Source organism: Oncorhynchus masou, chromosome 18 (genome assembly GCF_036934945.1).
Source record: "Oncorhynchus masou masou isolate Uvic2021 chromosome 18, UVic_Omas_1.1, whole genome shotgun sequence".
NCBI classification, from domain to species: domain Eukaryota; kingdom Metazoa; phylum Chordata; class Actinopteri; order Salmoniformes; family Salmonidae; genus Oncorhynchus; species Oncorhynchus masou.
In genome coordinates, this window is record NC_088229.1 from 7,446,402 (window position 1) to 7,463,742 (window position 17,341).

Here is a 17,341-nt window from a genome sequence, read left to right on the forward strand (position 1 = left end):
CAAATGATAGTCCCACTAAGCCCAAACCAGATGGTATGGGGTATCACTGCAGAATGATGTGGTAGCCATGCTGGTTAAGTGTGCCTAGAATTCTAAATAAATCACAGACAGTGTCACCAGAAAAGCACCCCCACACCATAACACCTCCTCCTCCATGCTTCACAGTGGGAAATACACATGTGGAGATCATCCGTTCACCCACACCGCATTTCACAAAGACACGGAGGTTGGAAACAAAAATCTCACATTTGGACTCCAGACCAAAGGACAAATTTCTAATGTCTAATGTCCATTGCTTGTGTTTCATGGCTCAAGCAAGTCTCTTATTATTATTGGTGTCCATTAGTAGCAATTCAACCATGAAGGTCTGATTCACAAAGTCTCCTCTGAACAGTTGATGTTGAGATGAGTCTGTTACTTGAACTCTGTGAAGCATTTATTTGGGCTGCAATTTCTGAGGCTGGTAACTCTAATGAACTTATCCTCGGCAGCAGGGGTAGCTCTGGGTCTTCCTTTCCTGTGGCGGTCCTCAAGAGAGCCAGTTTCATCATTGTGCTTGATGGTTTTTGCGACTGCACTTGAAGAAACTTTCAAAGTTCATAAAATTTTCCGAATTGACTGACCTTCATGTCTTAAAATAATGATGGACTGTCGTTTCTCTTTGCTTATTAGTGTAATTCAGTAGTGTAATTCAAATCAATATTTTGAAAAGTATAGAACAATGAAGATAATACTGTAGCTATAGATATAGAAGTAAAACATTTAAAACACAGGAAGAACAGCTATTTTATAAAAATAGGTACAATTTTCTTGTTTATTTAATTTACGGGTAGCCAGGGGCACACTCCAACACGCCGACATTTTACAAACTAAGCAGATATGTTTAGTGAGTCCGCAAGATCAGAGGCAGTAGGGATGACCAGGGATGTTCTCTTGAGAAGTATGTGAATTGAACCATTTTCCAGTCTTGCTAAGCATTCAAAATGTACTTTTGGGTGTCAGGGAAAATGTATGGAGTAAAAAGTACATGATTTTCTTTCGAAGTGAAGTAAAGTTTAAAAAATATATATAAATAGTAAAGTACATATACCCCCAAAAACTATTTAAGAAGTACTATACAGTATTTTTACTTAAGTATTTTACACCATTGCACACTCAAACTAAAGGGCAACAGTAGGGCCAAATATAGTCCTTACTGCTTCTTTTTAAAAGTCTTTAGTGCAGTTTACCCAACTGAATGGTTTCCGGGTGAATGTTTTAAGGAGAGTCAATGAGGGGTTAATATGTCCAGCAGAGAAACTTTTGTGTGGGTTTCCTACCAGTGTGTAACCAACATTAGCATGAGCAACAATAGTGCAATCCGAGGTTCGCTTTCAAAATAAAAGTCCCCCGATTGAAACATGCGACAACATTCCAACTTTTTTAGAATTTCTATGGTTCCCAAACTTTTTATAGTCCAGTACCCTTCAAACATTCAACCTCCAGCTGCGTATCTCCTCTAGCTCCAGGGTCAACGCACTCTCAAATGTTGTTTTTGACATCATTGTAAGCCTGCCAAACACAAGAATGAGTGTGAGTTTTTGTCACAACCAGGCTCTTGGGAAGTGACAAAGAGCTCTTATAGGATCAGGACACAATAATAATGTATAATTTTTCTCTTTATTTAGGACAGAACAACAGCCTCTGATGAGACACAGGGCGGGGGCCTACGCATATATGTGAACAAGAGCTGGTGCACGATATCTAAGGAAGTCTCAATGTTTTTCTCGCCTGAGGTGGAGTATCTCATGATAAGCTGTAGACCACACTATCTACCTAGAAAGTTTTCATATGTATTTTCTGTAGCTGTCTACATACCACCACAGACCGATGCTGGCACTAAAACCGCACTCAATGAGGTGTATACTGCCATAAGCAAACAGGAAAACGCTCATCCAGAGGCGGCGCTCCTAGTGGCCGGGGACTTTAATGCAGGGAAACTTAAATCAGTTTTACCTCATTTCTATCAGCATGTTAAATGTGCAACCAGAGGGGGAAAAAACCTCTAGACCACCTTTACTCCACACACATGTACAAATCTCTCCCTCGCCCTACATTTGGAAAATCTGACCATAATTATATCCTCCTGATTCCTGCTTGCAAAAATTAAAGCAGGAAGCATCAGGGACACGGTCTATAAAAAGTGGTCAGGTGAAGCAGATGCTAAACTACAGGACCGGTTTGCTATCACAGACTGGAACATGTTCCGGGATTCTTCTGATGCCATTGAGGAATACACTACATCAGTCACCGGCTTTATCAATAAGTGCATTGATGACCTCGTCCCCACAGTGACTGTACGTACATACCCCAACCAGAAGCCATGGATTACAGGCAACATTTGAAAGGCTGGTCATGGCTCACATCAACACCATTATCCCAGAAACCCTAAACCCACTACAATTTGCATAACGCACCAACAAATCCACAGATGATGCAATCTCTATTGCACTCCACACTGCCCTTTCACACCTGGACAGAAGGAGCACCAATGTGAGAATGCTATTCATTAACAACAGCTCAGCGTTCAACACCATAGTGCCCTCAAAGCTCATTACTAAGCTAAGGACCCTGGGACTAAACACCTCCCTCTGCAACTGGATCCTGGACTTCTTGACGGGCCGCCCCCAGGTGTTAAGGGTAGGTAACAACACATCCGCCATGCTGATCCTCAACACGGGGGCCCCTCAGGGGTGCATGCTCAGCCCCCTCCTGTACTCCCTGTTCACTCATGACTGCACAGCCAGGCACAACTCCAACACTATCATTAAGTTTGCTGATGTCACAACAGTGGTAGGCCTGATCACAGACAACGATGAGACAGCCTATAGGGAGGAGGTCAGAGACCTGACCATGTGGTGCAAGGACAACCTCTCCCTCATCGTGATCAAGACAAAGGAGATGATTGGGGACTACAGGAAAAAGAGGGTTTCAAGTTCCTTGGCGTCCACATCACCAACATGGTCCAAACACACCAAGACAGTCGTGAAGAGGGCACGACAAAAACCTATTCCCTCTCAGGAGACTGAAAGGATTTGGCATGGGTCCTCAGACCTTCAAAAGGTTCTACTGCTGCACCATCGAGAGCATCCTGGCGAGTTGCATCACCGCCTGGTATGGCAACTGCTCTTCTTCCAACCGCAAGGCACTACAGAGTGTAGTGTGTACGGCCAAGTACATCACCGGGGCCATGCTTCCTGCCATCCAGGACCTCTATACCAGTCGGTGTCAGAGAAAGGCCCTAAAAATTGTCAAAGACTCCGGCCACCCTAGTCATAGACTGTTTCCTCTGCTATCGCAAGGCAAGCGGTACCGGAGCGCCAAGTCTAGGTACAATAAGCCTCCTAAATAGCTTCTACCCTCAAGCCATAAGACTCCTGAACAGCTAATCAGCTGCTCCTACTCTATGTTATTATCTATGCATAGTCATGAACACCTTATTTGTTCATCTTTGTGAATAACTCACCACAGGTTAATGAGAATGAGAAGGGTTTGTGCTTGAAAGGATGCACATCACTCTGCAGTGTCGGGATGTATGGGAGAGAGTCTCAGTCTTAAATCGTTTTCCACACACAGTCTGTGCCTGTATTTAGTTCTCATGCTAGTGAGGGCCGAGAATCCACTCTCAGATAGGTACGTGGTTGGAAAGGGCATCAGTGTTTTAACAGCGCGATTTTCCAAGGCAGGATACTCTGAGCACAGCCCTATCCAGAAATCTGTCAGTGGCTTCTCATTAAATCACATTTTCACAGAACCGCTTGTTGCAATTTCGATGAGTCTCTCTTGTTCAGATATGGGTAAGTGGACTGGAGGCAGGGCATGAAAGGGATAATGAATCCAGTTGTTTGTGTCGTCTGTTTCGGGAAAGTACCTGCGTAATTGCGCACCCAGCTCACTCAGGGGCTTCGCTATATCATATTTGACATTGTCTGTAAGCTTGAGTTCATTTGCACACAACAAAAATCATACAATGATGGAAAGACCTGTGTGTTGTCCTTGTTCATGCAGACAGAGAAGAGCTCCAACGTCTTAATCATAGCCTCAATTTTGTCCCGCACATTGGATATAGTTGCGGAGAGTCCCTGTAATCCTAGATTCAGATCATTCAGGCGAGAAAAAACATCACCCAGACAGGCCAGTCGTGTGAGAAACTTGTCCTCATGCAAGTGAAAATGATGGTCAGTAATGAAAACGTTAAGCTCGTCTCTCAATTCAAAACAACGTGTCAATACTTTGCCCCTTGATAACCAGCGCACTTCTGTATGTTGTGAAAGCGTTACATGGTCGCTGCCCATATCATTGCATAGTGCAGAAAATACACGAGAGTTCAGGGGCCTTGCTTTAACAAAGTTAATCATTTTCACTGTAGTGTCCAAAACGTCTTTCAAGCTAGCAGGCATTCCCTTGGCAGCAAGAGCCTCTCGGTGTATGCTGCAGTGTAGCTAAGAGCCTCTCGGTGGATGCTGCAGTGTAGCTAAGAGCCTCTCGGTGGATGCTGCAGTGTAGCTAAGAGCCTCTCAGTGGATGCTGCAGTGTAGCTAAGAGCCTCTCGGTGGATGCTGCAGTGTAGCTAAGAGCCTCTCGGTGGATGCTGCAGTGTAGCTAAGAGCCTCTCGGTGGATGCTGCAGTGTAGCTAAGAGCCTCTCGGTGGATGCTGCAGTGTAGCTAAGAGCCTCTCGGTGGATGCTGCAGTGTAGCTAAGAGACTCTCGGTGGATGCTGCAGTGTAGCTAAGAGCCTCTCGGTGGATGCTGCAGTGTAGCTAAGAGCCTCTCGGTGGATGCTGCAGTGTAGCTAAGAGCCTCTCGGTGGATGCTGCAGTGTAGCTAAGAGCCTCTCCGTGGATGCTGCAGTGTAGCTAAGGGGCATCGGGAGCAACTGCTTGCACATGTGTTACCACTCCACTATGTCTCCTTGTCATTGTTTTTGCTCCATCAGTACAGATACCAACACATCTTGACCACCAAAGTCCATTTGATGTCCAGTACTTTAAAAATATCCTCTCCTGTTGTCCTGGTTTCCAGTGGTTTGCAGAAGAGGATGTCTTCCTTAATTGACCCCCCATAAACGTCTGTTGACTCATCCAACTATAATTCACTGGCTTGTATGTGAAGCAGTAACTTTTTCAAAACATCTCCAGCCATGTCACTGACGTGTCGTGAAACAGTGTTGTTTGATGAAGGCGTTGTCCGTATAGTTTTTGTTGGCCTTTTCATCACCCAAATGTATAGTCCCGTTGGAAAATCTAAATTAACTGTTTGAAAATGTGAATCACATTTTTATTTGGCATACCCCCGACGGCATTGCGCGTACACTTATCCCAGTTTGGGAATAGCCGATCTAGTTCAATTGTGTCATGAGTCCACATTCGAATCCCTTTGCATGTTTCGATGGGGGACCTTTATTTTGAAGGCAACCCGCCGATTCCATGAGTGTGCTCACGCTAATGTTGTTCATGACACACACATTAACTTTACAACTACCTGGGTACACTACAGTTTTCAGGACCCTTTGACGCGGTGACTTGTTCATCCAAGCAACTCGGCCTATTCGTTGATGGAATAAGTTTATATTGGAATGCTGGAAAACTATTCGTGCCTTGTAAGTGAGTGTAGATTGACCTAGCGCGCAGTAGTTTTGGATATCATGGCCGTTGATCAGACTGTTGTATACATTTCAGAACAGATAGTTATTTTGATTTCGTGTGCCCTGTCTTTTTTGGGCTCTTTACTTATTATCTTTACGTACATCATTTGGCCAGATTTGAGAACAACGCCGAGAACACTTCTGGTCTTCTTGTCCGTGGCTGACTTGTTGTCTGCGGGCTCGTACGCATACGGAGTTTGGAGTGTCTTTGAATCAAACTCTGTGGATTGCGTCGTTCAAGGAGCGATATCTACTTTCGCCAACACGAGTTCGTTTTTCTGGACTGTCGCTATCGCTATATATCTGTACATTTTAATCGTCAAGTCGAATCAAAGACAAGCTGACAGCTTCGTGTTATGTTTTCACGTTATCAGGTGGGTACTTGTGCTTGATTCATTTTCATATAATCAAAATAATAACAGTTGTATAAACTGTGAAATGTTTTGATTGATTAGATTTGAGTTTGGGATATGGTCTGTGAAATATCAAGGCCAAGAGTCACCTGATCCAGCTATGTTGTTTCTCGACTCTAGTATGACGCGTTTATGAATATTCATGAGGAATATATTACCTTACAATACCTGGGAACTTCAGCACTTCTGACGTTAAGACATTTCACCATGTAACTTGGTATTAATTCCGCGTTCACATGCGAGTCGCAACTATGAAACGGACATTTCCAACCGAACTGATAGTTATGTAGTTATGTAGTTATGCACGTGCTCCGTTTAAGGAATCAGCAAGTCAGACATTTCCGAGTTTAGTTCGGACTAGCATGTGAACGCGGCATATAAATTCTGTCACCTGGTATTGTACATATGGTATTATACATCGTACTACGAACTGTACTGTAAACTATTGATACTGTTTCAAACCTTATGAAAATTAGACTGAGCGTCTTCAGGGCTACACCTGAAGCACATGCGCACCTATTGTCTCCTGTTTACTCAATTTGGCTAAATTAACACCCAATTAATACTCAATTAATGGTCAATTAATACAGAATGACACATTAGAGCATGTTTTGCAGTACACCTTACATCCAGTCCACTGAAATAGAGTTGAATGGACACCACAGAAACATGATAGGTTTCTTATTGATAAACAATACAGAAAGGATAGTCTGCCTTTTGGACAATTCTTCACTGAGTTGCTATTTAAGCAATAAGGGCTGTTCTTAGGCACGACGCAATGCGGAATACCTGGACACAGCCCTTAGCCATGGTATATTGGCCATATAACACAACCCCCCCCCCCCCCAGGTGCTTTATTGCTATTATAAACTGGTTACCAATATAATTAGAGCAGTAAAAATATATATTTTGCCATGCCGGTTATATTCGGTCTGATATATCACAGCTGTCAGGACTTGACCCACCCAGTTTATATATTTTTTGTATATAACATCAAAACCCTTTCTCCACCTCAGAGCCCAGGCAGTGGACATGCCTTGTTACAATGCGTGTTGTGTTCTATAATGAATTCTCCAGTGATCCCTTTTCTATTGAACCTCGCACAACAGAACCATTTCACACAACAAGGCCATTCATAGTACATGAATAATAACAAACACACAGTTGAAGTCGGAAGTTTACATACACCTTAGCCAAATACATTTAAACTCAGTTTTTCACAATTCCTGACATTTAATCCTAATAAAAATTCCCTGTCTTCAGTCAGTCAGATCACCACTGTTTTGAGAATGTGAAATGTCAGAATAATAGTAGAGAATGATTTATTTCAGCTGTCATTTATCACATTCCCAGTGGGTCAGAAGTTTACATACTCAATTAGTATTTGGTAGCATTGCCTATAAATTGTTTAACTTGGGTCAAAAGGTTCGGATAGCCTTCCACAAGTTTCCCACAATAAGTTGGGTGTATTTTGGCCCATTCCTCCTGACTGAGCTGGTGTAACTGAGTCAGGTTTGTAGGCCTCCTTCCTTGCACACACTTTTTCAGTTCTGCCCACAGATTTTATATAGGATTGAGGTCAGGGCTTTTGATGTCCACTCCAATACCTTGACTTTGTTGCCCTTAAGCCATTTTGCCACAACTTTGGAAGTGTGCTTGGGGTCATTGTCCATTTGGAAGACCCATTTGCGACCAAGCTTTAACTTCCTGACTGATGTCTTGAGATGTTGCTTCAATATATCCACATCATTTTCTTTCCTCATGATGCCATCTATTTTGTGAAGTGCACCAGTCCCTCCTGCAGCAAAGCACCCCCACAACATGATGCTTACACCCCCGGGCTTCACGGATGGGATGTTGTTCTTCAGCTTGCAAGCCTCCACCTTTTCCCTCCAAACATAATGATGGTCATTATGGCCAAACAGTTCTATTTGTGTTTCATCAGATCAGAGAACATTTCTCCAAAAAGTATGATCTTTGTCCCCATGTGCCGTTGCAAACCGTAGTCTGGCTTTTTTTATGGTGGTTTTGGAGCAGTGGCTTCTTCCTTGCTGAGCGGCCTTTCAGGTTATGTCGATATAGGACTCGTTTTTCTGTGGATATAGTACTTTTGTACCTGTTTCTTCCAGCATCTTCACAAGGTCCTTTGCTGTTGTTCTGGGATTGATTTGCACTTTTTGCACCACAGTACGTTCATCTCTAGGAGACAGAACGCGTCTCCTTCCTGAGCGGTATGACGGCTGCGTGATCCCAAGGTGTTTATACTTGCATACTTTTGTTTGTACAGATGAACGTGGTACCTTCAGGCGTTTGGAAATTGCTCCCAAGGATGAACCAGACGATTCTTTTTCTGAGGTCTTGGCTGATTTCTTTTGATTTCTCCATGATGTCAAGCAAAGAGGCACTGAGTTTCAAGGTAGACCTTGAAATACATCCACAGGTACACCTCCAATTGACTCAAATGATGTCAATTAGCCTATCAGAAGCTTCTAAAGCCATTACATCATTTTCTGGAATTTTCCAAGCTGTTGAAAGGCACAACTTAGTGTATGTAAACTTCTGAGCCACTGGAATTGTGATAAAGTGAAATAATCTCTGTAAATTGTTGGAAGAATTAATATTGTCGTGCACAAAGTAGATGTCCTAATCGACTTGCCAAAACTATAGTTTGATATCAAGAAATTTGTGGAGGGTTTGAAAACCAAGTTTTAATGACTCCTACCTAGGTCTATGTAAACTTCCTGACTTTAACTGTTTATGTGATTATAGGTGCCAAATCAGACTTTCGTTCCAGTACTATTTGAAATCATTTGTAATACTTTATCTGGCCTTGATTGAGCTTGCCTGCTGCAACGGAAGCAATAGAAATAGTTGCAAAAGTGCAACCCCCATCCTGCACTCCAGACAGACAGACCAGAGCAAACGCTGAAATTATTCGTAAGACGTTGAATAGAATTTGAACCAAGTTTTGATCCCAGTACACTTTTTATATGAACCATCTCAAAAAGAGCAGTTGATTGAGGTTTCGGTACCTTCAGCTGTGTCCCAAATCATGCCCTTACAGTGCATTCGGAGAGATATCGGATCCCTGCCCTTTTTCCACATGTTGTTACGTTATTATTACGCCTTATTCTAAAATGGATTCGCTTGTTGTTTCTCCCTCATCTATCAACACGCAATACCTCATAATGATGAAGCAAAAACAGTTTTATTTAAAAAAAATCCTTATTTACATATGTTTTCAGACCCTTTGCTATGAGACGGCAGGGTAGTCTAGTGGTTAGAGCATTGGACTTGCAAGTTCAAACCCCTGAGCTGACAAGGTACAAATCTGTCGTTCTGCCCCTGAACAGGCAGTTAACCCACTGTTCCCAGGCCGTCATTGAAAATAAGGATGTGTTCTTAACTGACTTGCCTAGTTAAATAAAGGTAAAAAAAAAAAAAAGACTCAATTGAGCTCAGGTGCATCCTGTTTCCATTGATCATCCTTGAGATGTTTCTACAACTTGATTGGTGTTGTCTCTACCTTCTTGCCCTTTGTGCTGTTGTCTGTGCCCAATAATGTCTGTACCATGTTTTGTGTTGCTACCATGCTGTGTTGTCATATGTTACTGCCTTGCTATGTTGTCTTAGGTCTCTGTGTTGTGGTTTCTCTCGTCGTGATGTGTGTTTTGTCATTATTATATATATTTATTTTTAATCCCAGCCCCCGTCCCCGCAGGAGGCCTTCTGGTCAGCCGTCATTGTAAATAAGAATTTGTTCTTAACTGAATTGCCTAATTAAAGGTTTAAATAACAAACCATTGGAGTCCACATGTGGTCAATTCTATTGATTGGATATGATTTGGAAAGGCACACACCTGGTCTATATAAGGTCCCAAAGTGGACAGTGAATGTCAGAGCACCAAGCCATGAGGTCGATGGAATTGTCCGTAGAGCTCCGAGGCACGATTGTGTTGAGGCACAGATCTGGGGAAGGGTACCAAAAAAATGTCTGCAGCATTGAAGGTCCCCAAGAACACAGTGGCCTCCATCATTCTTAAATGTAAGTTTGGAACCACAGACTCTTCCTAGAGCTGGGCGCCCAGCCAAACTGAGCAATTGGGGAGAAGGGTCTTGGTCACAGAGATAAAACCTTCCAGAAGGACACCCATCTCTGCAGAACTCCACCTATCAGGCCTTTATGGTAGAGTGGCCAGACAGATGCCACTCCACAGCAAAAGGCACATGACGGCCCGCTTGGAGTTTGCCAAATGGCACCTAAAGGACTCTGACCGTGAGAAACAATATTCTCTAGTCTGATGAAACCAAGATTGAATACTTTGGCCTGAATGCCAAGTGTCACATCTGGAGGAAACCTGGCACCATCCCTATGGTGAAGCATGGTGGTGGCAGCATCATGTTGTGGGGATGTTTTTCAACGGCCGGAACTGGGAGATTAGTCAGGATCGAGGGAAAGATGAACAGAGCAAAATACACAGAGATCCTTGATGAAAACCTGCTCAGGACCTCAGACTGGGGCGAAGGTTCACCTTCCAACAGGACAACGACCCAAAGCACACAGCCAAGATAACGCAGGAGTGGCTTCGGGACAAGTCTCTGAATGTCCATGAGGGGCCCAGACTTGAACCTGATCAAACATCTCTGGAGACCTGAAAATAGCTGTGCAGTTCCCCTCTAACCTGACAGAGCTTGAGAGGATCTGCAGAGAAGAATGGGAGAAACTCCCTGAATACTGGTGTGCCAAGCTTGTAGCCTCATACCCAATAAGACTCGAAGATGTACTTGCCGAATACACTGTGTTTATGAATGGCCATACCCATGCCTCCTGTAAGACTCTGTTTCATCTGTATGTGCTACGAAGCAAAAATGTGTCTCATGAAGATTTACCGCTTCCTCCCTAATATATGAGTAGTATTTAGAATTTGAAAACCTTTTTTTCTACATTTTTAATTTATAAATATTGAAAAATGATACATTAATATTGAACTATTTTTGATTTTGTAAATGTTTCTATATATTGTTTAACATAATATACTCTACGAGCATATATATATATATTTCAGAGTGGGATCACTGGGTGAAAAAAAAAGAAGATATTTCAGTTATTTTTGTCTTTTTATTAATTTGCTAAAATTTCTAAATGTGTTTTTGCTTTGTCATTTATGGGGTATTGTGTGTGGGGGAGGGGGGGGGGGTTATTGTAATCCGTTTTAGAATAAGTAACAATTGATGACTACAATGTGGGTCAATGTGGAAAAGGTCAAGGGGTCTGACTACAATGTGTATATAATGGTATGTGGAAAAGGTAATCCAATGTGTATATAATTTCAATGTGGAAAAGGTCAAGGGGTCTGCAATGTGTATATAATGCCCTGCAATGTGGAAAACAATGTGGAAAAGGTCAAGGGGTCTGACTACAATGTGTATATAATGCCCTGGTCAATGTGGAAAAGGTCAAGGGGTCTGACTACAATGTGTATATAATGCCCTGGTCAATGTGGAAAAGGTCAAGGGGTCTGACTACAATGTGTATATAATGCCCTGGTCAATGTGGAAAAGGTCAAGGGGTCTGACTACAATGTGTATATAATGCCCTGGTCAACCGTAGTGTCCTATATAGGATGTCTGAATGGAATGAGTCCAGAAATATCCTTCAATTTATATTACGAGTCGTGAATTGAAGATGTTGGCCCTCGGTGAGTGGAAGATTACCTGAACACGCAGGGCGTCACGCTCTCCCCAGAACTGCTGACGTGAGGTTCATTGTCACAAGTGACGCAATGGGCTTGTTGAGCATTGCAGGCGGCTACCGACTGACTGATCTACAAATCACCTTGCATCACATAGAACTGCTCACTTATTATTTTTTAGATCAGTCAGTTACCATTTACCCCCAATGCATCATGGATTTGGTTCTCTCGAACACGGCCAACATCTCATCTTGGGTTTTAAAGGCTCAAAATTAAAGGGGGAGCATGTTGAAATGTTAGCCTTGATCCACACTGAGTGGTTCTGTTTCGTATAGTTAAACGATAGTGAAATAAAGTCGATTCAGTTTACATACAGGCTACTGAAATGTTACACTATATATGACTATGTGTGACTTTGCAGGAAGTGAGTTGCAGATTTTGGGGTTGCACTTTCAACATGTAGGCTATATAGCGAGGCCTATTAACAGCATGTCTTAGTAGCATGACATAGGTGCACATAATAATCACCAGACTTTAGAGGAAGTGCCTGGCTGGCAAGCTAGTCAGGAGGTTCACAATTAAATGTTTAATTAATTATTCCTGCTCCACCACCACCACCTCTTCCCTTGTCTCCTCCTCCTCTTCCCCTGTCTCCTCTTCCCTTGTCTCCTCCTCCTCTTCCCCTGTCTCCTCTTCCCCTGTCTCCTCCTCCACCTCTTCCCCTGTCTCCTCTTCCCCTGTCTCCTCTTCCCCTGTCTCCTCTTCTTCCTCTTCCCCTGTCTCCTCTTCCCCTGTCTCCTCTTCCACCTCTTCCCCTGTCTCCTCTTCCACCTCCTCTCCCCTGTCTCCTCCACCTCTTCCCCTGTCTCCTCCTCCACCTCTTCCCCTGTCTCCTCTTCCCCTGTCTCCTCTTCCCCTGTCTCCTCTTCCCCTGTCTCCTCTTCCACCTCTTCCCCTGTCTCCTCTTCCACCTCTTCCCCTGTCTCCTCCTCCACCTCTTCCCCTGTCTCCTCCTCCACCTCTTCCCCTCCTCCTCCTCCTCCTCCTCACCCCCCAGCTGGGGCATCCCTCTAGGTATCACAGTAGCAGCTCTGGCTCTGGGCCATATTGGCTACGATGCATCGGAAGTGTCTGTGGGCTGGTGCTGGGTGAGGATCCAGGCTCCAGACCATGTCCTGTGGATGCTGCTCACTGGGAAGATATGGGAGTTCCTGGCCTATCTCACCCTCCCAGTCCTCTACGTCCTCATCAAGAAGCACATCCACAGAGCGGTGAGGATCTGTTACAATCCATACCCCAGTACTATTGAAGTGGAAACCGAGGGGGGCATTGGGGAGGAATGCATGTAATTTAAAAATATATATATATAAAAAATTGACCAAAAAAAGAAAATGTTTTTGCTAAATTCACGATGATATCACTGCGGTTTTACATGGATTTCGCAGAGTTCTCCAGGTGGCTTTTTACTCATTTCAGTGTAAACTATCAGACAATTTCCATGGCAGGTCTCAAGCACATTTATCCACTTGATAAATATTCCTGTTTTCTCTCTATGTCGTCCAGCATGCTGCTCTGTCTGAGTACCGGCCCATCCTGGCCTGCAGTCCTCTGTCCCAGTCCCTTTCCAATATGGCCGACAGGAAGTTGACCCTTATCCCCATCATCTTCATCGCCCTGCGTATCTGGAGCACCGTGCGTTTCCTGCTGATGCTGGCCGACTCGCCAGCCAGGCAGAACCCTGTGCTCGTCACGCTACATGTGAGTTTGTGTTGGCACATCTCAAGGACTCCATGTTCTATCCTCACCAATGATTCTCATAACCTGCGGAAGCATGTGTGCAGTAGGGTTTCCGTTAGCCGGTAATAGCCGACTTTTGTTCCGATTTTAGAAAAGCCAATAAATAAAATTGCCACCGGCCCGATTGTCCAGGAGAAGAAGAAACAATCCTGTTGTGAAATAATGTTTTATAGCCTCTTCATTGAAGGAAATGCATTAGATTGGTCATGTTTATCGGCCTGTATGTTCATTAGCAAAATATAGTGGAATTAACTTGACGTTTTGTTTAGTATATTCGTTATGGATCTTATTTATCACATGGTCTTGGCGCTATCTAATATATTTTCCACTCAAGAGGTGCTGCTACAGCATCGTATGGTGCTTTCAAGACAACTGCAAACTCAGAAAAATACGAGGTCCAATCATGTCATCGGTGATCTTCAGGTCGGAAAGTTGGAGCTCCTAGAAAGAGACGTGACTTCCCGAGTTGGAATTCTGAATTGCATGACCATTGAAAACGACTTTTCCCAGTCGGAGCTCGTCCCCCCCCCCCCCCCTCCAGTTCAAAGTTGTCTTGAACGCACTGAAGTCTGAGATTTCCGAGTTCCCAGATGTTTTAAACGCGGCATCAAACGACAACGGAAGGCAGGCTTCATCAGCGCGACACACACCACTTTGGTTGGAGGCCGTATGCTTTTTGTCATAAACATATACTTAATCGTTTGAAACCTCAACTATTTTAATACATATTAAGCGGCACGTCTTACCTTGCTTTAAAGTAGCTTAGTAGATCTCTCATCTACATTTCACGGATATTTTCATCTTTGTCACATGAAACCGCTCGCATTTGCAGTGTGCCCTTTTGACTACGGTGCTTTTCCCGCGAATTGCATTATGGAACGAACATTCGCGCATTGCCTACTGCCTTCTGCGTATTGCTTCTCTTTATAATGTGAATAAATAATAGTTTATCAACATTTTAAGCTAAACGTTATGTGTTGCATCAAACTCTCTTTTTAACGTTTTTTAATGTTTAATTGTCCTACTGGTTGTAGATCCCAAATTCATATCTTCACACCAGGCTATTTGTTTCTCGACAAGGTGATCAATAGAATAGGTAGCCTAAACTTTTCTATTATAGTAGATTGACATAAGGCTAGTGATTTTTGCTGTTTATTATTCATCTTGTTGGCGGAGGAAAGGTAAATGCAGACAGTTATTTTAACATGTTCAAAGTGCACATCGGAATTAGTTGCGTTCTCGAATTGCATGTTCTGTTAATTTTAATGAAATGTTATGTCTGTCATTCAGAGCACAGTGGGTGAACACTAATCGGGTTACAGCACCCTGTAAAATGTCTAGTAAATTTAAAACGTTGTAGGTGAAATGTTCATCACATTTTCCTAATGGAAACCCTTGTATGCGTATAGAAACCTTTAGCAACAAATATCAGTACCTGTCTATCCATCCACCAACCCCTCTTTCCTTCATTCCATCTTTTACATTCATCCTTTAGTCATATATCCACCCGTTAATGGTTTCATCTGTTTCTCTAGGGCATTGGGAACACCTTCCAGGGAGCTGCAAACTGTATCATGTTTGTCCTGTTCACTCAGCCAATCCGCTCCCGTCTCTCCACCATGCTCTGCTGCTGCTCCTGCAGGGTCAGGTCTGGGGCCTCCCTCATACCCTCCAACACACCCAACCACAGTGGTTTGGGCCTGGATGTGGAGACGCCCTCACAACCAGAGGACACCCCGAATACCAGCTCTCGTGGCTGGCCGGACGGCTGCTGACCCTGGATCTGAATGGCTAGACGGAGCACGCTCCTACCCTGGCTGGCTTTCTGAGACACTTTTCACACTACTGAGCCGAGCTGTACTTTGCTGGCCACATCCTCTGCTATAGATGCCTGGTGCTGTGTGAAAGCAGAGCATCAGATCTAGCACCGACGTTGAGTTGGGGGGGTTGGAAACAAACTTCCGTACTGCAGTCCACTCATTAATGCAAGTGTGATGAGGACAATCAAAGCATTTAAGCATGTCGTTTTTGTTGGAAGAGATTACTTGCTGTGCTCAGTCACTAGCATTGGACCATCCATAAGGGTGAACGCCAAGGTCATTCTCGCGGTGAAGTTGTACATAGGGGCTCTGTTCAAAAGTTGTGCACTATATAGGGAATAGGGTGCCATTTGGGAAACACATGTGGATTTATTTTTAACGGATTTCCCCCCAAGGCAACATTTGATGTTGTTCTAACATATTGGTGTCTTCCTAATCTTGTATTAGAGAAACAGACAGTGCAATTTAATATTGTTATTTTTATACCAGGTTATCGTTGAGTTTATAGCATTGTTTAACAATGTACTTTTGTATATCATCTATACTGTTTTTGTAAATGGCACCATATCATTACTACCAATGACGTTTACAAAAGCCCACAACCTACTGAAAGCTGGCGTCGAATTTGTCTGTACGAAGACTCTATGTTCTGAAAATGGCTCTCGCTCAACATAGTATATTGGTATAGAGGAAGGTAAAGTTGTGCCTTATCAATAGCGATCTACTTTGCCTTCTTCTATTTTTGCTTTTTTAACTGACGTTTTTGAAATGTAAATCATAATAAAGACTAATAAATCCACTGAAGACTGATCTCTGAGCTACAACTGTCATTTTCCTCTGTCGACTTGATATCCTGAACAATGTATTTTAATTAGGCGATTCATTGCTTTTTGCGGAAAAATAACATTTTAAAGCAAAATTATTTTTTGGGGGGGCTATTGCGTCAGGCCTGGCCAAAAGTAGTGCACTATATAGGAAATAGGGTGCCATTTTGGATGCAGGGAAAGTGCTGCTGTGTTTAGGGGGAGAACTGCTCTCGACCAGGAGGTATTATTGTTTTATTGACCTTTCCAGAGGTCAAGTGGCTGCTGCAGGAGTCACTGATTGAAGAGGGAGGATGGTTGGTAAAAGTTGATTTATTGATCATTCTGTGGTCTCTCTAATTGTGATTGATTAGACATGTTGTGTGAAGATGAAAAGAGGAAGAAGATTGCTTTATTTTTTGTCACAAGACGCACAGAATAGTTTTTGTGTCTCTGGCTCGGTAGATGTGGTCCTCTGTGGGCAGTCGAACACTGTATGTGGTGTCATTTGCCATATGGGCAATCAGTCAGCCCTTCTCCTTTTATGTCCTAACCAAAACATACAGTCCCTACATTTGTGCTCTCGATGTTGCAGTTCAGTTTCCCTTATTTATTATGGGGTCAACAAACAACGGATTATTTGTTTTATAAAAACAACAACAAAGGCCTGAGGATAGACCCTATTCTAGCCTGGTGCCAGATGTGTTTGTGCTGTCTTGCCAACTCCTATGGTCAGTGGAGGCTGCTGAGGGGAAGCTGGCTCATAATGGCTGGGAACCATGTGTTTGATAGCGTTCTGCTGTATCCATTATACCACGAGCTTGTCCTCAACCATTTAATGGTGCCACTAACCTCCTGTGGGTTGTCACGTCATACGAGTTCTCTGTGGATCTGGGACCAGACGAGAAAGACCAACGCCTGTCCGTGTGGAAAGGGGGAAGGGCTATGGTCACATGCATCAGTTCTGTTTTAGATGGTCTAGCAGTTAAGAGTCTCGAGACAGAAACCTAGTGGTTTGGAAAGTTTAAATCCTGCATCTGACACACGAAAAAAAAAATCAGGTGAGAATTGAGCTGTCAACCATAGGGTTGCTAGTATTAAATCCGAGATGTCATTGCCTGACTGCTGTT

At 43.4% G+C, this 17,341-nt stretch overlaps 1 protein-coding gene across 1 annotated transcript; it reads left to right on the forward strand.

Moving 5' to 3' along the window:
* The first annotated feature begins 5,496 nt into the window (after nt 1–5,496).
* On the forward strand, nt 5,497–16,219 carry gpr157 (G protein-coupled receptor 157). The gene is made up of 4 exons (XM_064922066.1): nt 5,497–6,059; nt 12,849–13,062; nt 13,355–13,549; nt 15,124–16,219. Exons 1-4 carry the CDS (start codon nt 5,686–5,688, stop codon nt 15,361–15,363), a joined length of 1,023 nt encoding a protein of 340 aa, XP_064778138.1. The 5' UTR covers nt 5,497–5,685; the 3' UTR covers nt 15,364–16,219.
* Nucleotides 16,220–17,341: the final 1,122 nt, after the last annotated feature.